The 26,686-nt window shown below is 41.1% G+C and overlaps 2 protein-coding genes across 2 annotated transcripts in view; one reads left to right on the plus strand and one right to left on the minus strand.

The window, feature by feature from the left end:
- Nucleotides 1–12,702, plus strand: part of srpk1b (SRSF protein kinase 1b) — a 48,885-nt gene extending 36,183 nt beyond the window's left edge. The window contains exons 10-16 of the mRNA XM_034682751.1: nucleotides 1–235; nucleotides 2,886–3,320; nucleotides 6,242–6,336; nucleotides 6,485–6,592; nucleotides 8,576–8,645; nucleotides 10,861–10,953; nucleotides 11,237–12,702. Coding sequence (XP_034538642.1) covers nucleotides 1–235; nucleotides 2,886–3,320; nucleotides 6,242–6,336; nucleotides 6,485–6,592; nucleotides 8,576–8,645; nucleotides 10,861–10,953; nucleotides 11,237–11,421 — 1,221 coding nt within the window. The 3' untranslated portion in view covers nucleotides 11,422–12,702. The remainder of the gene's footprint in view (nucleotides 236–2,885; nucleotides 3,321–6,241; nucleotides 6,337–6,484; nucleotides 6,593–8,575; nucleotides 8,646–10,860; nucleotides 10,954–11,236) is intronic.
- Nucleotides 12,703–15,934: 3,232 nt separating this feature from the next.
- On the minus strand, nucleotides 15,935–24,846 carry lhfpl5a (LHFPL tetraspan subfamily member 5a). The gene is made up of 3 exons (XM_034691025.1): nucleotides 24,393–24,846; nucleotides 19,978–20,214; nucleotides 15,935–16,358 (listed from the first exon to the last, which is right to left on the minus strand). Exons 1-3 carry the CDS (start codon nucleotides 24,793–24,795, stop codon nucleotides 16,348–16,350), a joined length of 651 nt encoding a protein of 216 aa, XP_034546916.1. The 5' UTR covers nucleotides 24,796–24,846; the 3' UTR covers nucleotides 15,935–16,347.
- Between the last annotated feature and the right edge of the window lie 1,840 nt (nucleotides 24,847–26,686).

Consider the following 26,686-nt stretch of genomic DNA (forward strand, 5'->3'; position numbering starts at 1 on the left):
ATGGCCAAAATGTCAAAAAACAAAAAGAAGAAGATGAAGAAGAAGCAAAAGAAGCAGGCAGAGCTGCTGGAGAAGAGGATACAGGATATGGAGGGAGGGGCAGCACCTGAAGGAGGAGAAGAAGATGAAGAGGAGGAGACGACGACAACAACAGAGACCACTGAAGATACTACATCTTCAGCCACCATCTCTATGTCGGCCACGCTGCAAGACATTGCTAGCCATACAGCAACAGGTAAATAATACAGACAATAATGCTGCATGAGGAGTATGAACCGACTACATTATTTACTGCACTCTCAGCTGCTCATATAACATAGTATCACAATTACACTGGCAATGGTTTGCACTAGAGTTGATTGATGTATAATTTTATTAAGTAGTCTTCATAAAAGTATTTGTGAAACAATAAATCTTCTTGGTTCCTTTGCATATTCATAACGGTGTAAAATGAATGCACATTACCGTATTTCATTTTTTTTATCAAGAGTAGGGGAGAACGAGGTTGGTTGTCACACTTTTTACTGTTTTGATGATTGCTCATCATCAAAACATCTTTCAATAGTCATTCCTACATTAAATTGAAGCTTAGGGTGTTGGCTTGAAATGTGTATCCCTCTCATTTTCCAACTCATTGTAACAAAAAGGCAATTAACTATCAAAGACACTCTGACACATTGTGACAACCAACCCCATCGCGGGGGTTGTTGGCACACACAATATAGGATTGGTTGTCACACACTATGGGGTTGGTTGTTACACACTATGGGGTTGGTTGTCACACACTATGGGGTTGGTTGTTACACACTATGGGTTGGTTGTCACACACTATGGGGTTGGTTGTTACACACTATGGGGATGGTTGTCACACACTATGGGGTTGGTTGTCACACACTATAGGATTGGTTGTCACACACTATGGGGTTAGTTGTCACACACTATGGGTTGGTTGTCACACACTATGGGGTTGGTTGTTACACACTATAGGATTGGTTGTCACACACTATGGGGTTAGTTGTCACACACTATGGGGTTAGTTGTCACACACTATGGGGTTAGTTGTCACACACTATGGGGATGGTTGTCACACACTATGGGGTTGGTTGTCACACACTATGGGGTTGGTTGTCACACACTATGGGGTTGGTTGTTATACACTATGGGGATGGTTGTCACACACTATGGGGTTAGTTGTCACACACTATGGGGGTGGTTGTCACACACTATAGGGTTGGTTGTCACACACTATGGGGTTGGTTGTCACACACTATAGAGTTGGTTGTTACACACTATGGGGTTGGTTGTCACACACTATGGGGTTGGTTGTCACACACTATGGGGTTGGTTGTTACACACTATGGGGTTGGTTGTCACACACTATGGGGTTGGTTGTCACACACTATGGGGTTGGTTGTCACACACTATGGGGTTGGTTGTCACACACTATGGGGTTGGTTGTCACACACTATAGGGTTGGTTGTTACACACTATGGGGTTGGTTGTCACACACTATAGGGTTGGTTGTTACACACTATGGGGTTGGTTGTCACACACTATGGGGTTGGTTGTCACACACTATGGGGTTGGTTGTCACACACTATGGGGTTGGTTGTCACACACTATGGGGTTGGTTGTCACACACTATGGGGTTGGTTGTCACACACTATAGGGTTGGTTGTTACACACTATGGGGTTGGTTGTCACACACTATGGGGTTGGTTGTCACACACTATAGGGTTGGTTGTCACACACTATGGGGTTGGTTGTCACACACTATGGGGTTGGTTGTCACACTATGGGGTTGGTTGTTACACACTATGGGGTTAGTTGTCACACACTATGGGGTTGGTTGTTACACACTATGGGGTTAGTTGTCACACACTATGGGGTTGGTTGTCACACACTATAGGGTTGGTTGTTACACACTATGGGGTTGGTTGTCACACACTATGGGGTTGGTTGTCACACACTATGGGGTTGGTTGTCACACACTATGGGGTTGGTTGTCACACTATGGGGTTGGTTGTCACACACTATGGGGTTGGTTGTCACACACTATGGGGTTGGTTGTCACACTATGGGGTTGGTTGTCACAATGCTATTTTAATGGGAAAAATCTTTTAAAAAAGGCAAGAAGGCAGAACTAAATTTGAAAGTTTAATTTCACTGACAAGTGATAGGCCTACATAACTTAATGCATTTTAACATAAAATGATCAAGGAACATGAACAGGAAACACATCTTTAGGCCAGCCTATATAACAACATAAAGAACAAAACAAACAGGCCGAACAATAATGGCCGACTCAACTAGGCTACATGCAGTCACTGTCTGAGTTACAGTGATGGCAAATGTAGGGTCTGCACACTCCAACTCATTTCACCATGCATTATTTTGCCATCATAGGGGTTGGTTGTTACATGTGAAAACCAACCCCAAAGAGAATGCGACGACCAACCCCAACTGGAATTTTTTGCTAGCATCAAGGCTAACAACCATCTAACAACTAGTTAGCTAGCTAATAAAAATCTTAACTATAGCTATCCCCTCACACTTTGTAAGGGTAACACTTGTTTTGATATAAACCCATCGTTTAAAAGCCTAGAAGAAAAATACTGAGGAGCTGAATATTTACAATTTGACATGAAAAACACAAAAAGTCCTCTCACCTCAAGTTCAGCTGTCTTACTCCAGAGGAGACTATGTAGGTGAGCTCTGATCCTAATTCTGGAAATGTCCATACCCCAATTTAAGAGACAGCGCCCCCTGGTGGCGAGATACGAGTGTGCCAACCAACCTGTGTGACAACCAACCCGTTCTCCCCTATCATAAATAAGGATATTAATTAAAATGAGTTGAATAATCCTTAATCTGCTCTGCCACAGACTCGCCTCCTGATGAGCAGCCCCTGCAGACGCCCGAGCAGAATGAAAACACAGAGACCGCGGCCGAAGAGAACAAGATGGAGGTAAACTGTAACGGCTGTGCTTCTACACCAGAGAGTGAGACAAGTCCAGAGGAACCAGGGACCAAGGAAACAACGGAGGAGCAGGAGGACCAACAGAACGCCAACCAACCTGACAGTAACACAGATACTCATCACACATTAAGTAACAAAGAAGAGCATCAGACCTGTAATGGTTCACCAGAGGACCCCAACACCAACACTGACACCGACCTGCAGCAGCTACCAGCCTCTCTCTGCCCTGAATCTGTCAGTGTAGAGCTGAAGGAGGGAGACAAGGAGGAAAAAAAGGAGGAAGAGATGGACACTCAAGGGGAGACCAAAAGAGGGGATGATGACGAAGACAGCCAGAGTGGTAAGTTCAATATAAACAGTAGTAATGCAGTGATTCCCACACATAGATTATACCTGGCTGGGACGTCAAAGTATATCCACCAACCAGTTTTACTTTGTTTTATATATCAGTTGACCGCAATCCTTAATGTAGAGGATCTGTTGTTGCTCTCTTCCCCTTGCGTCTGATTTTTTGGCATCTTTACAAAACAAGCAGCCATTGAAAATGTCAGAATATTGGATACAGAGCATGCAAAGAGAAACTGGGATAGCTGTTGGTGATGTGTGTTTTGGGGGGTATGGGGGCTGGATAATAAAACTAGAAGGAGTAAGGGTGAGCAAACTAAAGTGTTTTAAGAACACACAAAAAAGTTAGAAAACAAAGCACAATAAAATAAAATAATCAATACCCCCACCCCTGTCACTACCTTCCCACCACAGATTACTCTATGGGAAATCACTGTAATGTGTTGCCCTGAATTGTCAGCACTTCAACAATGTTGTGGGATGCTTATAATGTGTGTTCCATAATCATATCTTTAAAAACATCTTTTTTTTTTTATCATCTTGAGTGCAATTTTTTCATCCCATGACTCATCTTTGAGTCCTACACTTTGGGCTGAATTAATGTGAAAATATATAAAGCTGTTGCATGGGAACAATAAGCATGGGCTGTTTAGTATTCAGAAACAGCTGGCAGTGGGTCGGCTGTATCAGAAAACGGTTGCTAGTGAGGCTCATACATTTGTATCATCGTGCCATATCTATCAATCAATCAATCAATCTTTATTTGTATAGCGCCAAATCACAACAAACGTTATCTCAAGACTCTTTTACAAACAGAGGAGGTCTAGACCACTCTATGTCAAATTATGAACAGAGACCCAACTTCAAGACAGGGTAAGACTCAGTCTGACCCCACCTTAATCCATCATGAGCATTGCACATCGCAGTATTTAGCTAGTTACAGTGGCGAGGAAAAACTTCCTTTAACAGGCTGAAACCTCCAGCAGGACCAGACTCATGTTAGACAGCCATCATGCCTCGACCGAGTTGGGTCTTGAAAGACAGATAGAGGGGAGTAAGAGAGAGAAGTGATAGTGATGAGACGAGTCGTAGAAGCTGTTGCAGCTGGAGTCCAGCACGTCCGTATCAGCTGGAGTCCAGAACGTCTGCAGCAGGAGGACGTCTACGGCAGACGAGACAAGGGAGCTCAGGGACTCCAGAAAGGTCTATGGTTAGTAACTTTAATGGGACAGGAAGAGTTAAAGTAAGTGATGAAGGGGTTGGGGGGAAGGGGGTGAGCTAGGATCCCAGTGTGTCAGTGTGCCAGTTCCCCCGGCAGTCTAGGCCTATATCAGCATAACAAAAGCTGGTCCAAGCCTGATCCAGCTCTAACTATAAGCTTTGTCAAAAAGGAAAGTTTTAAGTCTACTCTTAAAAGTGGAGAGGGTGTCTGCCTCCCGGACCCTGACTGGTAGATGATTCCAAAGGAGAGGGGCCTGATAACTGAAGGCTCTACCTCCCATACTACTTTTAGAGATTTTAGGTACAACTAGCAAGCCTGCATGTTGGGAGCGTAGAGTTCTAGAGGGGTAATAGGGCACTATGAGCTCTTTAAGATACGAGGGTGTCTGATTTTTAAGGGCTTTGTAGGTTAAAAGAAGGATTTTAAATTCTATTCTACATTTTATTGGGAGTCAGTGAAGAGAAGCTAACACTGGAGAGATGTGCTCCCTCTTCCTAGTTCTAGTCAATACTCGAGCTGTGGCGTTTTGAACTAGCTGAAGAATCTTCAGAGACTTATTGGGGCAGCCTGATAAGAGGGAGTTACAGTAATCTAACCTGGAGGTCACAAATGCATGGACTAGTTTTTCTGCGTCGCTCTGAGATAGGAAGTGTCTAATTTTAGAAATATTGCGCAAGTGAAAATAGGCTGACCTTGAGATTTGCTGAATTTGGGAGTTCAAGGATAAATCTTGATCAAATAGGACCCCTAGATTCCTAGCAGAGATGCTGGATGCCAGACTAATGCCGTCTAAGGTACTTATATTATTAGAAAAGGTCTCTCTGAGGTGTTTGGGGCCAATAACAATCACTTCAGTTTTTTCTGAGTTTAGCAGTAAGAAATTTCTGATCATCCAGGTCTTTGTCTTTTAGACAAGCTTCTAATTCAGATAACTGATTGGTTTCTTCTGGCTTCACTGATAAATAGAGCTGAGTGTCATCAGCATAACAATGAAAATTAATTGAGTGTTTCCTCATGATGTTACCTAGAGGAACAGACAACCTCAACCAAACAGGTAACTATTGGTGGCTCTGCACTGCGACATACACTACCTGTCAAAAGTTTGGAAACACCTTCTCATTCAACCGTTATTTATTTATCTTAGTTATTGTAAACACTGTAGATTAAAGCTAGGGTTGGTAGTCTTGGAAAACTAGCATGAATTTGAATGTAGCATGTCTTCAGGACTCCGTCTAACCCCTTCCCCTCGGAGCTCCTCCAAAACGACGCCCCCGCTCACATGAACGAGCGCCGCTGATTCATGACCACATGATGGTGACTGATTCAAAACCAGTCCTCACCAAAACATTCTCATAGTGAAAAGTTAAAGGTGTAGCGGCCTTGGGACAGACTGGTTTTGCAGCCGGTGAGGATGTGCTCCAGTGTTGCAAAGGTATAATAGACCTGTCACTGCAGAGTTAAACAGAGCTGAAGTTATCATTCAAGACTTCCGAACCAAGCCGTTGTGATAAAGGATCGTCATGTGAGATGTTATCCTGTGAGTTGTATTTCCGTTCTTTCAGGAGAAGCAGCTCACAGTTGTCAGCACTCTTGATTTGAGTCTCTTGGAGATCTTTTGAGTTTTTGTCTTTTTCCTCCACTTCTACCTCTAAACTTCTAACCCCTGTCCTCTACTTCTCTTTTGTCTCTACCAGGAGCATCAGGCAGTTTGTTAGTAAACCCCTTGGAGCCTCTCAATTCTGACAAGCTGCAGGTGAAGATTGCTGACCTCGGAAACGCCTGCTGGGTGGTGAGTGTAAATACGTGTTACCCCTTTTTTGTATCTCAGTGAAGGGATCCTATTGGGACCTTGAAAGTTTTGTCCGATGTGTTTTCCCCTCCCCCTGTTGTTACTCTGGGACAAAGCATTCTCTCTTTCTCTGATTTTTTTCTTACAGCACAAACACTTCACAGACGACATCCAGACACGGCAGTACCGTTCTCTAGAGGTGCTGATGGGAGCCGGCTACAGTACACCAGCAGACATCTGGAGCACGGCCTGCATGGTAAAACAAACACTCAGCCACAATCCCTTAGAGTCCCTGTAGTCATTAACCACTTGAAAGGACTTGAAGTTTAATTCTGTGAAGTCTTTATCATTGTGGGCATCTTTTGGTTTTTAGAAACATGTTATCATATTGGCATTTCTTCTCCAGCTGACCTCTTCAGCATACAGTTGTGCTCATAAGTTTACATACCCTGGCAGAATTTGTGATTTTTTGGCCATTTTTCAAAGAATATGAAAGATAAGAGAAAATCTTTTTTTTCACTCATGGTTAGTGGTTGGGTGAAGCCATGTATTGTCAAACAACTGTGTTTACTCTTTTTATATCATAATGACAACAGAAACTACCCAAATGACCCTGATCAAAAGTTTACATACCCTGGTGATTTTGGCCTCATAACATGCACACAAGTTGACACAAACAGGTTTGAATGGCTATTAAAGGTAACCATCCTCACCTGTGATCTGTTTGCATGTAATCAGTGTGTGTGTATAAAAGGTCAGTGAGTTTCTGGGCTCCTGACAGACCCTTGCATGTTTCATCCAGTGCTGCACTGACATTTCTGGATTCTGAGTCATGGGGAAAGCAAAAGAATTGTCAAAGGATCTGCAGGAAAAGGTAATTGAACTGTTTAAAACAGGAAAGGGATATAAAGAGATATCCAAGGACTTGAGAATGTCAATCAGCAGTGTTCAAACTCTGATAAAGAAGTGGAAACTGAAGGGATTCTCTTGAAACCAAACCACATTCAGGTTGACCAACAAAAGTTTCAACCACAACTGCCAGGAAAATTGTTAAGGATGCAAAGAGAAAAAACACAAATAACTTCAGCTGAAATACAGGACTCTGAAAAAAGTGGTGTGGATGTTTCAAGATGCACAATAAGGAAGCACTTGAAGAAAAATGGGCTGCATGGTTGAGTCGCCCGAAGAAAGCCATTACTACGCAAATGCCACAAAGCATCCCGGTTACAACACGCCAAACAGCACAGAGACAAGCCTCAAAACTTCTGGAACAAAGTCATTTGGAGTGATGAGACCAAAATGGAACTATTTGGCCACAACTATAGATGTCACATCTGGAGAGGAGTCAACAAGGCCTATGATGAAAGGTACACCATTCCTACTGGGAAACACGGAGGTGGATCGCTGATGTTTTGGGGATGTGTGAGCTACAAGGGAACAGGAAACTTGGTCAAAATTAGTGGCAGGATGAATGCAGCATGTTATCGGAAAATACTGGAGGAAAATTTGCACTCATCAGCCCGGAAGCTGCGCATGGGACGTACTTGGACGTTCCAACATGACAATGATCCAAAACACAAGGCCAAGTCCACCTGTCATTGGCTACAGCAGAATAAGGTGAAGGTTCTGGAGTGGTCAACTCAGTCTCCTGACCTCAATATCAGTGAGCCACTTTGGGGAGATCTCAAACGTGCAGTTCATGCAAGACAGCCCAAGAATTTACAGGAACTGGAGGCTTTTTGCCAAGAAGAATGGGCAGCTTTACCATCTGAGAAAATAAAGAACCTCATCCATAACTACCACAAAAGACTTCAAGCTGTCATTGATGTTAAAGGGGGCGATACTCAGTATTAAGAACTGGGATATGTAAACTTTTGATCAGGGTCATTTGGGTAGTTTCTGTTGTCATTATGATTTAAAAAGAGTAAACACAGTTGTTTGATAATAAATTGCTTTACCCAACCACTAACCATGAGGGAAAAAAAAAGGTTTTGTGTTATCATTCATATTCTCTGAAAAATGGCCAACAAATCATAAATTCTGCCAGGGTATGTAAACTTATGAGCACAACTGTAACTGCATGTGTATGACATACAGTATATATCATACCAATATGAACAATCCATGAAATACATTAAACATTCTAAAAGAACCTCACTGACTGCAACAGACTTGTAATAAAAATATCAATTCCATCTTTTGGTTATTGAGAGTATTTGTATGATTTTTTTTTTCTCAGGCCTTTGAGCTTGCAACTGGAGATTACCTGTTTGAACCCCACTCTGGAGAAGACTACTCCAGAGATGAAGGTAAGTTCCTGCTTTCCCCCCACTGTTCATTTCATTAATGAAATTATGAGGATAAATGTTCATCCACGACTCATTTCTGCATGACCAGAACGAGACTATGACGAGCTGAAGTGCATCACTGATAATAAAAACTCTGATGAACATATGTTTTGATTTTGTTGACAAGAAGATGAAGAGACAAAACCATTAGTGGTGGACCGTCGGACATTCAGAATCCATGTTTCCTCCTGTGCTGTGCGTCTTTAAAGATGGCGTGATGACTTCCTGTGACAGGCTGAGTTCTTATCTGAGGGGCTCAGTGTTAGCTTGGTCTCTACCTGCAGCAGGTGTGCTTTATGAACCAGCTCTCCTCACCTCCATGCATCTGTCTCATCACAGCTTGATTTAATCCACTTTGGTGAAACATCAGACACATTCAGTAAGTTTGGATCAACTCCTTGCTGAAAGATGCAGATGCATTTCAGAGTGCCATGAACTGACTGACTGTCCAGTGCGCCTGTCACTGCAGGTGCATTCGAGGACCGTTGTAAATGTGCAATACAGTCCTTTCATGGCATTTTTCTGTGAGTCAAGAGAATCAAAATACAGTCACAGTGGTCACATCAAGAATGTTTTCTTTTTAATTTTTTGTAGGGACAGGCTGAATTATTTAATTTAACATATTACACAATCAAAAGTTTTTAAAGGAGTGTTGGATTTTAACACTTGGCATAACCCTGATACCGATATCTGATCGACTACATGAATTATTTAAAGAGTGAAGATGTTTCAGCAAAAATCAAAGACTAACATGTTTTGAGTTTCCGTCGATTAAAACTATACTAAAACTATAAAGGGCTGAAAAGACTAAAATGTGACTAAAACTAACAGGGATTTTCATCTAAAGACGAAGACTGAATCTAAAATAGCCGCCAAAATTAACACTGCTTTCCCAAAGACATCCGTCCCCAAACATCAGACATCAGGTTTTAACTGCGGCGTTCAACAAAAAAGAGAGCTGAGCTGAAAAGACTGACATTAGCATGCATGATTTGACAATTTCTTGATTATGACCTTAAAGGTGACATATTCTGCTCTTTTTCATCAAAATATATTGGTCTAAGAGGTCCCCAAAACATGTCTTTAAAGTTTATTGCTCAAAAAAACACTTTGAAATCAGATTCTGGTCTGCCTGTAAACCCCTCTTTTTCAGCGCTGCTCAGAACAGGCTGTTTTCTGTGTCTGTGCCTTTAAATGAGAATGAGCTCTCTGACCACGCCCCCTCAGGAAGTGGATGTGACCTCGGCTGTCCAGCACGTTGATCTAATGTTTACATGTTGGCTGCTCACAGACCCGCGTTACTTCAACCCTCTGAATCTGATCCAGAATCTGGTCCTGATGGAGAGGCGCCTGCAGCAGGACCTTTCTGAACCATTGGTCACAGATTTAATGTTTCTTGTTGTTTTATTTATCAGTATGTCGACGTGTGTCTTGGTACACAGCTACGAACATGTAGCTATGTGGCTATGCTAACTAGCGCTAGCACTTTTCCATGAAAACTAAAAATCATCCACTAGATCTTCAAATCTGCAGACGTGGGGAGTAAAACCGACCTTTGTGTTTATTAAGACAGCCTACAACTAGCATGCCTCCCTCCTAAGCTCCTTGTTAGCACACATGTGTGCAGGGAATGAAAAACGGAGGAGGGGTTGAGTTGTATTTTATACAGTCTATCTTTTATTAATCACAGTTTCATAGAATGTAGATATGTAACACTGTGGTAAAATGGTTCAGAGAAGGAGTATGCTGTATGAGAAATTGAAACAGTCTTCTTTGAGACGGAGTTAAGGGTCAGAGTGTGACCTCAAAGTTCCACAGCAAAGTCTCCAACCAGATTCTTAATGCCAAACACTTTGCTCTGATTTACCCTGTCCCTTCTACAGAAGGCTTTAGGATGTTAAAAGTCGTCTCTCTGACCAATAAGAAAGTAAGAAAAGGGGGTTGAATTTTGTCCAGGACTGGAGGAGTCAGAGAAGAGATTGTAAGTGCACAGCAGGGTCTAGTTTTAACTTCTCAGGCAGAGGATCTCTGTGCAGGCTGGCCCCTCTCAGAGAATGAGGTCAGAATTATTTTGATCCTGGTTTTAATCCACTACAGCTCACTTCAGTCTACTTCTTTGGCATTGAAATGGTTTAATGTTCATTGGCTGTGTTTCTGTTTCCTTCTCTCTCTGTAGATCACATAGCGCTTATCATCGAGCTGCTCGGTAAAGTCCCCCGGAAGCTGATCTTGGCAGGCAAATACTCCAAGGAGTTTTTCACTAAGAAAGGTAAACAGCTCATCACCAGCTGTATGGTGGAGCTTATCTAAACTCATTCTTAAAAAAAATACACTGCGGTGTAAAAGTGAATGCACCTGGAGGCTCCAGGGAACATCTGCTTGATTTGAGTACTGCACTTTAAAATGTAGTGTAGCTATTTCCATGTCATAGTAGTGGTGCAGCAAATATAAACCAACCTATAAACTACAACATTTCCACATGCTCTCTAACAAACAGGAACTGTTAGATACCTCTAATCTTCTAACTGTTTAAATGTGACATTTTCTCCTAGGTGACCTCCGTCACATCACCAAGCTAAAGCCGTGGGGGTTACTTGACGTACTGGTGGAAAAGTATGAGTGGTCCAAAGACGAGGCACACACCTTCAGCAGCTTCCTGCAGCCCATGCTGGACCTGGTGCCTGAAAGGAGGGCCAACGCGGCCCAATGCCTCTCCCATCCCTGGCTCACATCCTAGAGGCCCCCCCTTAACATCTCTGCCTCCTCTGTGAAGACCTCCACCCTCATAGTGTGAAAGGATAACTAAAGTTTGAAGATCCTAGGCTTATAAAAACATCCTGAAATAAAAACAAACACATTCATGTCTGCAAGACCCCACGATTGCATCGTGCACTGTGCCTGCATTCTCCTGTCATGGCTGTGAGAGGCCACCTACACACACTTTCGTAAACACAGTACAAAGAGGTTTGGAATACACTGGTGATAAAAGAAACTCTTGGACTCCTCCCTATATTTATGACTTTTTTTTTATTGGCTGCTTAGATCTCATCAACTACTCTTTTTTTCCTTTCCTGACTCCAACTCTTTTTCTGATGTACATGAATGCTTTGCTACGCATTCAAAGACTGCACTTGTCTACAAATGCAGAAGAAGGCAGGATGTTAAGAGTAAGCTAAAGATCCCCATCAAAACACTTAGTGTACGGTAGGTCATGAGCTGAATCTGTCTGTTTCCAGTTCATCATGTCAGCTTTGTTTTTGCCTTTTGCTGTCAAATAGCAAAATTGCTGCATAATGCTAACAGGCATGATGAGCCACTTCATGGTCTTAACCTAGCTTATCCTGAAAAACCTTTGTACATTTGTATGCTGGTGGAAAAAGACAGAATTAGAAGTTATAAATTACACTTGTTCAGGGGAGGGAATCAAAAATCAAACTGTTCTTTACAATCATATTGTTTTGGCTCCAGCATGTTCCGAGGTGGGCGTTCAGAAAAAGCACTTGGCACAATGCATTATAATGTGAAAAACTGAACCTAAGTAGTCAGGTAGAGGTCACTTCATGCTGTTTCATACTTGGGTCACATATTTCCTGTCATTTCCCACTCTTCTAAAGTCCAGTGTACAGTTCAGTGTACCAAAGAGTTGGCCTTGAGTTTTCCCCCCTTTCTAAAGCGAAAGCTTTGTAGTTTCATGAAGAGACTTTTGAGGTCAGAAGTTTGAGCGTTTCCTTTTACACACTTTTTTGAAGATGCCTCTTAAGAATGTTGAAGCTGACTTCCGGCTGTGCAAGAAATTGAACTTCATTTCAAGTTCTTTTCATTGCACCGTGGAGGTGTTGTATCTGGAAATAATAGATTGTACTAAAAAACGAATGCTGTAATAATGCTTCAGAGTCCCTGAGACGCCGTATTGCTTGTTTTTTCTACAGTCTTCTCTCCTCTAAATGTCTACCCTCTTAATTTGATTGTCATTTTTTTGTAGGCAATAAGAATAAACATGTTTCAAAACCTAAAATCATTCATGGAGTTTTTTAATTCACCACAGATATTATTCCCACAGATTCCATTCACTCAGCATAAAAAAATGACACCATCCAAGATGATTGTTTCTTTTATTTTAATTTTATTAAAGCGTTGCCAGGGTTCCCACGCATCCTGGAAAACCTGGAAAACAGTTGACCAGTTTTCCAGTACTGGAAAACACCTGGAAAATGGGAGAAAAAGTCAAAAGTCCTGGAAAATGATTCCAACATGACTGCATGCGACCTGACAAGTTTAAAAAAAAACACATCCCCATTCAACATTTGTGGCCATTTTTGTCATTCAGTTCTATTTAGGTCATTAATGCACTCATCCTCTGATTATTAATATTAGGGCCCGAGCACCACTGGTGGCGCAGGCCCTATTGTTCTTCTAAGGATCGATTTTTATTCTTTGTCGCGCGACTTCAAACGCATTTTTGGACCCCTGAACGTGAATGAAGCCTGGTGAAAAATGTACTAATTTAAATGAAGTTAAGGTGTTAACTTAGATTCGGGAGCAGGACCACGCCTAAACCACACCCTCAATCACCTGACAAGCCTTCTTAAACGTAGCCAGCCTACTCCAACTGCTTGTCCGTGATTCTTCAACCCACCCTCCCTCACCTTACTCTACTGCACTTAACCTATTTCCTTGTCCTCTCCTACTCAACTCGTGCTCGCTCCTTCTATGCCCTGTCTACTTCCAGGAACAACCTGGGTCAAGATCAGCTCCGGCAGGATAACGCTGAGACGGAACCCCCATCCTGAGTCTCCTTCTGCTGGGCATACCACGCACAACTAATTCATTAAATGTTCAACTTTTATCCTTGTGTGGCGTGGTCCTTGCTAGTGAATGGTCTCGCAAAAAAAAATCAAAAAATGTGCTCGCTAGCGCCTCCTAAAATTTTCAAAAACCCCTTCGTATTGGGGTTATTTTGAGCTACATGCTTGAAAATCTTTACGCATATTCATGGCATCAGGACGCACAAAAAAGCCTCTCACACCCATATCCGAAACTCAACAGGAAGAGCGCCACCTAGCTTTGAAAATTAAAAGTGGCTCCAGAAAGCGTCCAAAAACGTCCAAATAAGGGTGCATACTTTTGCTATTAACTTCTAGAGCTTTTCTCCGATTCAGTCCAAACTAGGCACATTCTATAGTAAACCCATTGACGATTAATACAAAGTAAAGGCATTCTGTTCAGACGAAAATTGTGGGCGTGTCAGACTTTGGGGCGAGGCATCAAAACAAAACGTTGGAAAATTGATTTTTGTGACTTTAAAATTCACGTAATCTCACCTCATCCAACACACTCGTCAGTCCTTGGGTAAAAATTGCGACATTTTATGGGTTCTCAAAAAAAGTCGAAAAAATGTGCTCACTAGCGCCCCCTACAGTTTTCAAAAAGCCCTCCCCATAGAGGTTATTCTGAGCTACATGCTTGAAAATCAATACGCATTTTCATGGCATCAGGACGCACAAAAAAGCCTCTTGCACCCATATCCCAAACTCAACAGGAAGAGCGCCACCTAGCTTTGAACATGAAAAATAGCGTCAAAATAAGGGTGCATACTTTCGCTATTAACTTCTAGAGCTTTTCTCCGATTCAGTCCAAACCAAGGGCAACCTATAGTCGACACCTTGACGAGAAAAAATGATCAGAACAAATTTTGATCAGACAAAAAATGTGGGCGTGGCAGGCGTTGAGGCGGGGCATCAAACGCACATACAGCTCTGAATGTGAAGAATGACGCCAAAATAAGGGTGCATACTTTTGAGAGCTCCTCCTAGGGTTTTTCTCCGATTCAGTTCAAACAAGGCACATTCTATAGCAGACATATTGACAATTAAATTATTAAAGGAATTCTGTTCAGACGAAAATTGTGGGCGTGGCAGACTCTGAAGTCTGGAGGTTTTCTTTGCAATCTGCCAAAAAACTTGGAACATTCGCACCACCTAAGGCAGTATATACTCTCAGATCTTACTTTGACATCATGTGGTGGCAAATATCAGGCGGCGGTTTACATGTGGCGGCGGCTGCGGGTGTGCGAGGGCCCGTTCATCGCTGCTTGCGGCTTTAATTATTTCTTTATTTCAGTAAGGCAGCTTCCAGATTCCTTTGCTGGCTCTTTTGTATTTTTCTTAGCTCATTTTATATTTTTTGAGAAAAGAGAAAGCTGAGATGAGAGTTGCGCATCATTGTTACTTGGTTGCACTAATAAAGTGAAGGGCTGTACATCTGTGGTTGCATTGTTCTATAATTAATTTGCCATGATTTTTAAGCATGTAAGAGATGATTTCATGGATAGCCATATACTGCACATCTTTCAATGTAGACTTCCACTGAGAGGAACATATTAGACTATTTAGGAACTAAATTAGGAACTACATTTAGACTGTCACACCACTTTGATGATCACTGAAAATGTCCTGGAAAATGATCTCTGGAAAAGAGTGGGAACCCTGGTTGCTTAACGATACAAGACGGGGTGAGAGACGTGACAATACCCTACACAATATACAGAAAGTGACGGACAAGACAACAAGTGAACATTACAGAGAATAATGTCTGCATGTGTGTGTGGGTGGGTGCGTGGGCGTTTGTAAGATAAGATAAGAAAGTCCTTTACTCGACCCACAACAGGGAAACTCAAGTGTCACAGTAACAGAGTAGACAGTGCAAAAAATATAAAGCAAACAAGAGCCTATAACATATCAATTATTAAAATTAAAGAGGTAAAAATAAGCATATCTTACAACACACATATATATATAGCCTACAACTAGCATGCCTCCCCCCTAAGCTCCTTGTTAGCACACATGTGTGCAGGGAATGAAAAACAGAGGAGGGGTTGAGTTGTATTTTATACAGTCTATGGGCTGAACAAGCTCCGAGCTCTGACTTCCTGTTACAGACCGGATGGCGTTGTGACGTATGAAAAACACTGAAAACTGAAACGGCTGGTTTCAGCACACATTTACAGAAAGGTGGAGAAATCAGAACAGGGGCAGAATGGATTCTTTTCATTTTCAGGGGGGGGGTTGTATGTCACCTTTAAATCAAGGGTGAACAGAGGGTGATGTGGAGGGAATCTGGAGGGAACAGAAAGGGCGAAGCAAAAACTAAATGATAGTACAGATGGGGAAAACATAGATGTAGTAGAATTAATACCAACAATTCTAGTAGTAATAGAAAGAATATAATATTAGAAAAAGATGATTGTTTATTCTGGTGACTGTTTACTCCTTACATACATTCTTTTAGGATGTCAAATTATGAACACAAGTAATGAAAAACACACTTATACATCTTTATGTAACAAACAGCCGGTCAGCATTTCAAAGTAATAAACCGCTCTGTATTGATCATTTAAAATTATAGTCCCCAGACAGTTCATTCACTTGTCTTTGTCCAAAATCCAGAAGCAGAAATCGACTGAAAGTTGACAGCATCTCTTTCAGTGTTTTCAAAGTCTGTTGAGTGTTACAACCTCTCAAGAGACTGAATGAGCTTGTTTTGGAAGGTTAATATTTAATGATTGTAATGAAGCAACTCAAAGCTTTTGAATACACTTCAGTCCCTGAAGTCAGTTGTAGTCCTGGAAGAGTCTCAATCTGCCCTTTGTTGTCAACAGGGTAGACTAGGGGTTGTCTGTAGGAGGAGAAAATGTACTCAGTTAAGTCAACAACAGAGCTTTGTGCCAACATCTTAGTAACTCAAGGTCGGCACTGTTTACACAAACACATTACACAAGTCTGCAATGTTCTGTTTGCTATCTGCAAACACACAATGATAGATGGGATGTTGTGATGCTCAATGAAAGGGCAGGGGATCATTCATGTGACATTTCATCCTCTGAGCCGTGTTGTTTAGAAGGTTTCATTCATCTGGATTGGATTATTGGGCTTTTGGGAATCTGTTCCTTTCTTGCTATCCATGATCAGCCAATCTGTTTTATTTTTGTCCTGGATTTAATCAATTTATCTAGATACAGATTTGATCAGATTACCAAATTTGGATTACCAGTGCTCTAGCTTGGACTTAAAGGTGACATATCACACTTTTTTCATCAATATATATTGGTCTAAGAGGTCTCCAAAACATGTCTTTAAAGTTTATGCTCAAAAAAACACTTTGAAATCAGATTTTGGTCTGCCTGAAAACCCCTCTTCTTCAGTCCTCCTCAGAACACTCTGTTTTCTCTCTGACCACGCCCCCTCAGGAAGTGGATGTGCCTCGGCTCTCCAGCACGTTGATCTAATGTTTACATGTTGGCTGAATATACACGGCTGCTCAGAGATCACGTTACTTCAACCCTCTGAATCTGATCCAGAATCTGATCCTGACGGAGAGGCGCCTGTAGCAGGACCTTTCTGGAGGATTGGTCACAGATTTAGTGTTTCTTGTTGTTTTATTTATCAGTATGTCGACGTGTGTCTTGGTACAAAGCTACGAACATGTAGCTATGTGGCTATACTAACTAGCACTAGCACTTATCCATGATAAAAAAAAATCATCCACTAGATCTTCAAATCTGCAGACGTGGGGAGTAAAACCGACCTCTGCCAGAAAGGCAGCCGGACCTTTCTGAAGGATTGGTCACAGATTTAGTGTTTCTTGTTGTTTTATTTGTCAGTATGTAGACGTGTGTCTTGGTACACAGCTACAGCTACGACATGTAGCTATGTAGCTATGCTAACTAGCGCTAGCACTTATCCATAATAAATAAAAATCATCCCCTAGATCTTCAAATCTGCAGACGTGGGGAGTAAAACCGACCTTTGTGTTTATTAAGACAGCCTACAACTAGCATGCCTCCCTCCTAAGCTCCTTGTTAGCACACATTTGTGCAGGGAATGAAAAACGGAGGAGGGGATTCAGTATTATTTTATACAGTCTATGGGCTGAACAAGCTCCGAGCTCTGACTCCGTGACAGACCGGATATTGTTGTTACGTAACAAAAACACTGAAGTCTGAAACGGCTGGTTTCACACACATTTACAGAAAGGTGGAGAAATCAGAACAGGGGCAGAATGGATTTTTTTCATTCTCGGGGGGTTTGTAGACAGGGACACATATTTCAGGTAGAGAACCATTAAAAAGTCCATTTTGCATGATATGTCACCTTTAATGCTGCATGCCATGTCCAAATAAGGCACCAAAATTCACATAAACTGAAAGACCCCAGCAATTGATTCTAAATACTTTATTTTGGTGATTTATTTCATGGGGAAAATATTCCTGGGTTTTTTACAACCCTAAGGTCTTCCTTATACTGAGTCCCGCTTGCAATTCAAGAGCAAAATATATTTTTAAAAAGTCAAAAGAATCCACATCATTGTTTTATTTGACCTACTCAAAACAACCAATCAATGTAGTCAATTAAACTCTTTACCATTTTTGTTGTGATGTAGTAACTCTGAAAGAAAAACCCCTCAGTGTACCACACCAACATTAGAGCAACATTTTCCATGAGCTTCTCAGACTGTAAGATGTTTTGATACTAACTGTAATATAAAACTTACTTGTGGGGTTTGCTGTAATACAAGTCATAAGTAATTATCCTCTGGGGAGCAAGAACATCTAGCAAATTAAATGTCTATCCATATAATTTGTGTCCACAGATTTCACTCTAATAACATATGTTGATAGGAAACAGGCAAGTCAGAGGATCAGATAAATCAGATTCACCCTCTGGGAACCATGAACTGTGAAACATTAGTGTTTCATGACAATCATTTCAATGTTTTTCTGGAGACTTAAAGGGATATTTCAGTTTTTTTGAAGTGGGGTCGTATGAGTTACAGTACACTATTGCTCCTGTTAGCCACAATGAGTGCCGGTGAGCTCTTCCCCTTTAATGAGAAAATTCCCAGAGGACCTGCAGGTAAGCTAGGCTACAATTCTCTGCAGATGGGGCCTCCTATTTCATGTAATTTCACTAAAGTTGAGAAAATATGGTCCATGAACTCATCACGGTGCAAATGCATGCACCAGTAAAATAAATTGGAGCTCTTCAGTTTGCCGTCAGAAACCCCCTTTGTTTTGTTTTGGGACTATTTCCAGACGCACCTCGCAGACCGGTGTTCTTCCGCTGCATGAGCACGGATACACGCCGATCAGCTGTTTGGATCAACAAGCACGTAGCATTTTTAGCAGTAAACACTTTTAGGAACAAGAACTACAAACTGCAGAAATGAGTGATTCTGACAGCGACGATGACATGCCGTTTACTGTGGACACAAGAGGAGACCTCTATGAACCAGAGTTTACAGAGGAAGAACTCCACATGCAGACCCAACGTACCAACGAAGAAGAGAGGGGAGAAAGTTCTGTGCTAACGAGTGAGCAGGAGAGATCCCACGTTACCTGGTGGTGCCGGTGTGTAAACTGTGAGCCCATGCCAACGAACCCAGAGAGCTTCTGCTGTCAGGAGAGGGACTTAGTGACAACAATACTTCAGGACCTTTCTGAATCAGAGGATACCAGCGGCTCACATACGGCTCCAGTCTGCATCACTCATCATCCAGAGTTCCCTGCCTTACAGGAGGTTTGCTTGTTTGAACAGCCGGGATAAAGACAGGTACGTCCCATCTTTTAAATGTGCAGAAAAGTGAGTTTAATTCACTCTAAAGACTGATACCACTACTTGATCCTGCTACGTGCTTGTTGATCCAAACAGCTGATCGGCGTGTATCCGTGCTCATGCAGCGGAAGAACACCGGTCTGCGAGGTGCGTCTGAAAATAGTGCCAAAACAAAGACTGACGGCAAACTGAAGAGCTCCAATTTGTTCTACTGGTTCATGGATTTGCACCGTGATGAGTTCCTGGACCATATTTTCTCAACTTTAGCGAAATTACATGAAATAGGAGGCCCCGTCTGCAGAGAATTGTAGCCTAGCTTACCTGCCGGTCCTCTGGGAATTCTCTCATTAAAGGGGAAGAGCTCACCGGCACTCATTGTGGCTAACAAGAGCAATAGTGTACTGTAACTCATACGACCCCACTTCAAAAAAACAGAAATATCCCTTTAAGTTTGGACCAAAGGGGTTGACTGAGACCACATCCAGAGACATGCTGCTAGCAGGGTGAGAACATGCATGTAGCAAAAGACATCAGTGCTAATATCAAAAAGTTTGAATTAAGACCTGAGATATTGAACAGGAAGCTTCAATCTTTTTCTTCTTCTCTCCAGCTACATATTATCAAGCCTCCCTCTTCCTCTCCCACCACCTCTGTATTTTTATTTTCCCTTTTCTCTCTGTTACCTTTCCCCTCCACCTGGAAGTCCTCAGGCAGCAGCTTGTCCTGCCGGCTTCCCAAGCTGAAGGCCAGGAAGGAGAGGATGAGCGAGTCCATGATGCTGATGATGGCCAGGATGTAGGCCCAGCGCACCGTGCAGTTGCCCAGGGTGTATTTATCGGTCCGCTGGCCACACATGCGCTTTACCTCGTCTGAGTCCCAGCCGTCAGGATAGATCATACAGCCAATCACCATGCAGGTGCCTGGCATACAGAGAGGGACCAAATGAGAGTTTTAATATGGACAACCTAGGGGATTGCATTGATATGTGCTTGACCAATTAACTGATAATAAAGCGTCCTTGCTGCTCTTTTGGTGCTGTATCACAAACCAATGTTTCTGCTTCCACTGCTGAAACAACAAACAACAAACAACAAGACAGAGAGGTCACCAGAGAAATTTATCACACACACACACACACACACACACATGCACAAGTTGCCTAGCAACTTCAGAGCACATTAACTCCAGAAAGATGAACTTGTCCATTCATTATTGACTGCAGCAAGTCATCTGCCTCAGTGTGTAGAGACCTGTGAATGATCAGGTGACCAGAAGAGAAGAAACATGAGCCTGCAAACACAGTGACTCACTTTCCCTTTCTGAGCCTCTGTAACCTGCCAACCTTCAGAGTTCTCACTCTCTCATAACCTTATCTTAAACTGCAGTATGTCATGTTGTGTTTCCTAACACAGCAGGCACTTTAATGTAGACAAACAAAGAGTATGGTCTAGACCAGGGGTGTCAAACTCATTTCAGTTCAGGGGCCACATTCAGCCCAATTTGATCTCAAGTGGGCCGGACCTGTAAAATCATAACATAATAACCTATAAATAACAAAAACTCTAAATGTTTCCCTTTGTTTGCAAAAAAAAAAGTACAAGTACATTCTGAAAATTTGTATATTTCATGAACTATCTTTTTACAAAAACAGTTGTTGTATTTCTCGCCATGATGAGTCTCATATAGGGCCATATATTATATTCTTTAAGCCCTGAAACCTGCTGTAAACACACCAAACACACAGCTTACCCATTCACCTGACACAGAGTGTTATGTTTACTGCAAAAGAACAGATAGATTATACTAGACCTTTATGGACCTCCCAGCCGGTCCAAAAAGTCTATGATTTTCCACCGGATTATGCAAACTGCAAATATTCTTTTTTCTTCACTTTGAGAAAAAAAGTCCCGGAGTGCCATTCAGGTGCCCCCCCCCCCCCCCCCCCCCCCCGTAGGACAAATTTGAAATACCAGTTACATTTATTGAAAAATTGCAGTCAATGTCTTCTCTGTAATTTCAAAAGTCATCCTGTGGGCCGGATTGGAACCTCTGGCGGGCCGGTTTTGGCCCGCAGGCCGTATGTTTGACACCCCTGGTCTAGACTGCTCTTTGTGTAAAGCGTCTTGAGATAACATTTGTTGTAAATTGGCCCTACATAAATAAAGATTGATTGATTTTAAAAAGGACTTGTCAACCCTTCAAGGTTGACATCAAATGTACTTAACTCAGCCCCGGGAATCTTAAATGAGGTGGAGTAAAAGTACAAAATTTCCACTTCAAAAATAATTTCATTCACTGCAAAAACTCAAAGTCTTACCAAGTCTCATTTTTAGTCTAAATGTCTTCTCCCACTTGATTTAAGATAAACTTACTTAACAAGTAACATTTGAGCAAGATAGAGGGACTTGTTTTAAGACATATCAAACATCTTGTTCAGTCAAACAATCTTGAAATGATCTTGTTTTGAGTTTTGATTTAGAAGAAACAAGGTTTATTTAACATTTCAGACATTTTTCAAGCTGAGATCTTATTTGTAGAAGACGGATAATCTTGATTTAAGACAAACCCTTTACTTGATTTAAGGAAATGACTTTTATTAATCTATCAGAAAACAGCTCCATTGATAAAAGAAAGGATGAAAGGATGAAAGAAAGAAAAGAATGAAAGAAAGAAAGAAAGAAAGAAAGAAAGAAAGAAAAGTTGTTTTTAAAGGTGGGTTTTAGTTTTCAGACCCTAGGACGAGTTCTCAAAAGTATGCACCCTTATTTGGTGCCATTTCAAATTTTCAAAGCTAGGTGGCGCTCTTCCTGTTGAGTTTCGGATATGGGTGTAAGAGGCTTTTTTGTGCGTCCTGATGCCATGAATATGCGTGTTAATTTTCAAGCATTTAGCTCAAAATAACCTCTATGGGGAGGGGTTTTTTGAAAACTGTAGGGGGCGCTACTGAGCACATTTGTGAGAATTTTTTTCAAGACCCAAAAAATCTCAATTTTTTCACCAGGCTTGATAAGTGTGTTGGATTTGGTGGGATTTGGGGCATTTTAAAGCCCCCAAAAAATCAATTTCCTGTTTATGGCGAGAGATGTGCATTTGATGCACCGCCTGAAAGTCTGCCACGCCCACAATTTTAATCTGAACGGAATTCCTTTAATAATTTTTAATTTTTAATTTTAAAACGTGCGTGGTTTGGACTTGATCGGAGAAAAGGCCTAGAGCACGATCTCTTAAACACGTACCCCTGCGAATCAGGTGAAAAACTGAAAAGAAAAAAAAAGATGGCCGACTTCCTGTTGGGATTTCACTATGACTTTAGGAATCTTTTTTGTAGGTCTTGACCTGATAGATACAGGAAAACAATTTCATGCATGTAGGTTGAACCGTGTTAAGGAGGTGTGTTGCTGGAAGGAAGGTGGCGCTATTGAGCCATTTTTGTAACTTTTGGCACGGGACCACCAAAATATCAAAATTTTCACCAATCCTGATGCAAGTGCAACTTTTGGTGAGTTTTGGGGCATGTTGGAGGCTCCAAAAAGGCAATTTACCAGGGTAGGTAGATAGAAAGAAAGAAAGAAAAATCCTTAGGGTTACAAGAGGGCCTTAATTCACTGACCTTGTCGGTGCTCGGGCCCAAAAATCTCACTTAGAAGAATAATGGTGACATTTTGATGCAACATTTAGGGACCAACTAAAATATGCATTAAAGACTGAGTCTCAAAAGAGGATTTTAAGAATGTGCATTTTAAAAAATGAGTACATCACTTTTCTGTAACACACACACACACACACACACACACACACACATGAATGAAACCTGACTCTGTTTCTGAAACATGAAGCAGCTTGAGAACAGATGTAGCTGCAAGTGAAAGGACGAGCGTGTAATGAGACAAATAATGAGATGAACCTGAAGTAACCTGCTGTTACTTTTTCTCTCTGCTCTCTTCATGTTCAACACACCTGCCGTTCAGTGTGTGTGTGCTTCAATGAATGCCAGCCCCATTTACTTCCACCGTCTCATCACATGACAGAGTTAAATAAACTGATCATGCCACACTCCAAAACTAACAAGTGATTGGTGGTAAAATCAGGTAATATGGTTAAGTGTAAATGTCGAGGATGGACACATGGAAAAGAAGATAGCATACCCTGTCACATTGTTCAGGAGAATTTAGTTGATAATCCACTGTTAATAACATTAGAAAGTTAGCACATATTTTAAAGGAGTTTATATTCTTATGTTATTTTATTTTTAGTATCAACTATTGTCTTTATATTTGTCAATTTAGTATTTTTTAACTCATTTTTGATATTAGAACACTATATGGGTGGAGGCTTCAAATAAGCCCTCTGAGTTTTCTTTATTTATATTGCACTTTTCCAAACAGAGTTACAAAGTGTTCACAGAAAGTAAACAATAATTATAATAAATATAATCCCAACCCTTTTTTCATACACATATACACATACATATACATACATACATAGACATGCACATGTATACACATATACATGCATACACACAAACATACATACATACATACATACATACAGACATACAGACATACAGACATACATACATACATACATACATACATACATACATAGACATGCACATATAAACTCATGTACATGCATAGACTTAAACATACATACATACATGAATACATACATACATACATGCATACATACATACATAAATACATACATACATACACACATAGACATGCACATGCATACACATATACATGCATACACACAAACATACACACAAACATACATACATACATACATACATACATACATACATACATACATACATACATACATACATACATACATACATACATACATGTCTAGGGCATAATAACATGTTATGAGTTATGAAGGCCTTTTTGAAAAAGAAAGTTTTAAGAAGTGATTTAAAATTAACAACAGAAGTAGCACGCCTTATTTCAGCTGGTAGGTCGCTCCATAGTTTAGGAGCCCGGACTGAAAAAGCCTGAAAACACAGTATGTTTTTTTTTATCTTTGCTCTTTTTTTGTGTGTATTTTCTTTTAGTTTTGCAAATAAATAAAACATAAAACAGAAACATCTCACTGGAGGCCAGCTGCATCCAGGCGCAGATCTTGTAGACGCTGCCCGCGTTGCAGAAGAAGAAGAGGCTGAAGCAGACGATGCTGCCCACCACCAGCAGCATGGAGATCCCTATGAAGAACATAGCCGTCTTGAATGCGCCGGACGGGATGGAGCCGAAGTCCAGCGCGCTTCCTTTGCACGTGAGCTCCGAGGTGAGCGCGTTCCCTATGCAGTAGTGAAATAGGCCAAAGTAACCGGCCTGCGGGGTGTTCACGCTGTCCCCAATCCAGTAGGGCTGGATGAACACCACCACTGTGATGACAGCGAATGTGATGGTGAAAACCTGCCACAGTACGCCCACTGCCCGGGCGTTACGCACGTAGTTGGTGTGATAAATTTTGGCAGCCTCCTGAGCCGGGAGCATGGTGGCAGAGAAGGCCTGTTAAGACGTCTTAATATGTGTTTAAAAGCCTTCTTTCCAATGCCAGCTTCAAGATCCCTGGTTAAAAAAAGTCTGCTGTCAATCCTCCTCACCTGATGCTGAACTCATAATGAAGTTTCCTTAAAAGCAAACCTATAATGCCAAACCATCCCAACAGCAGTCCCTGATCTCTCCATACATTTACTAACTGGGCACTGTGGCTGGTTGTTTCTGCCCTCTGCATCAGCAGGCAGTGTTTCCTCTCAGGGGATGCTGAAGTCTCCACATTGTAAATGATTAATGGTCAGAAGATCCCAAACATCGCTCCACTCCAGGTGGCAAGCTTACCCCTTTCACTTTTAAGTCAGAGGGGTTAATGGCTTTCCTTTATTTATAGCCTATTCCAGAATGTTCACCTTTCTCCATGCAGGTTTCAGAAAGAACAGCAGCTATGGTCATTATAAAGCAGTTATAAACACATTTACAGGTTGGACACTATTTTACTTGATATTTCAAGTAAAACTGACATTTAAGTTGAACTGACTTCAGAAAGTGAGCTGAGGTAACTAAAACCTAAAATCCTTGGTAACACTTTATATTAATGACACACTTTTAAGCATTAATTAAAACTTAAAGCTGCTGTGAGGAACTTTTTATTTATATCAACTTTGGCGCCCCATTGTGGACAAAGTGATACCTCTTATCTCTTGTTCTCTACATGCAAAAGTAGTGTTTTCAACAAAAACCTCACCCTGCTGTCTTTTAACAGACAGATTTATCACTTAATGTGATTATTTTCCATGAAAACAGCTGAAAAAGGGGGTTTCTAAAGCCACATGTCAATCATGTGGTCTGACACCTACCCCCCTCTGAGTGGTTTAAGGCATTAAAAATGACAACAGAGAAGGTGTCAGTGTTGTTGTTTATGGTTTTGTTTGCTTTTGAAGGTCATAAAGAGGCATCAGTGTTGGTTTCAGTCTGTTTCTCAGCTAGTGAAAAACTCCTCATAGTGCCTTTAACTCATCATCTGTAAAGCATTAATACATACATTAATACTCATTTATATATCATGTACAAACACAGTTATAAATGTTTTATTATTCATGAATATGACTCTCTATAATGTGTTAACTAACTCTTTGTTCATACTTTATAAATGATGGATTCACCAAATACAAATGAGCTATTATGGTCATTATAAAGCAGTTATAAACACATTTACAGGTTATGATTCTAACATTTAGTAAGGGTTAGTGAACACCTTATTACATAGCAAATTAGGATTAATCAAGGTAGTCACAAAGGACTTATAAGCTGCTTGTTCATGGTTTTGTGAGCTGATCTAAAGTGAGGACTTTTGCTGCAGCACCTTAAAACACAGATAAAGTCACAGATATTGATTCAACAGAATAAGGAAACAGACACAACACATGGACTTAAACTTGTATTTATTAAAAGGAAACAACCTCTGTATAAAACTGGGTTCATCAAAATAACTCTTCATATGAACTTAAAATACTCTGCAACTGAAAAAGAAAATCTCTTAAAGTGCTCACAGTGGATAAAATATGACATATCAAATATATAAAAAGACAGTAACATTTAAACTCTGGCTGTATGAAACCATTTGTAAACACAAATTAAAATGCAGCTGCAAAACTGAACAATAACTAGGATTCTGTGTTTTAAGGTGCTGCTGGTTCTTAAATCTCATTAATGAATGCTTTGTAAAGCATAAAAAGTCCTCACTTTAGATCAGCTCACAAAACCAGACACAGGTTTACATTACACCTATCATTTCACAGCTGTTGTTAATTGCTTTAGATGGCTGAATGTCATACTACATGAACCTCATGCCACCTTCGATCAAAGACGATGACTGAAGAGTTCTTCA

This window comes from Notolabrus celidotus, chromosome 1, assembly GCF_009762535.1.
Source record: "Notolabrus celidotus isolate fNotCel1 chromosome 1, fNotCel1.pri, whole genome shotgun sequence".
Classification (NCBI taxonomy): domain Eukaryota; kingdom Metazoa; phylum Chordata; class Actinopteri; order Labriformes; family Labridae; genus Notolabrus; species Notolabrus celidotus.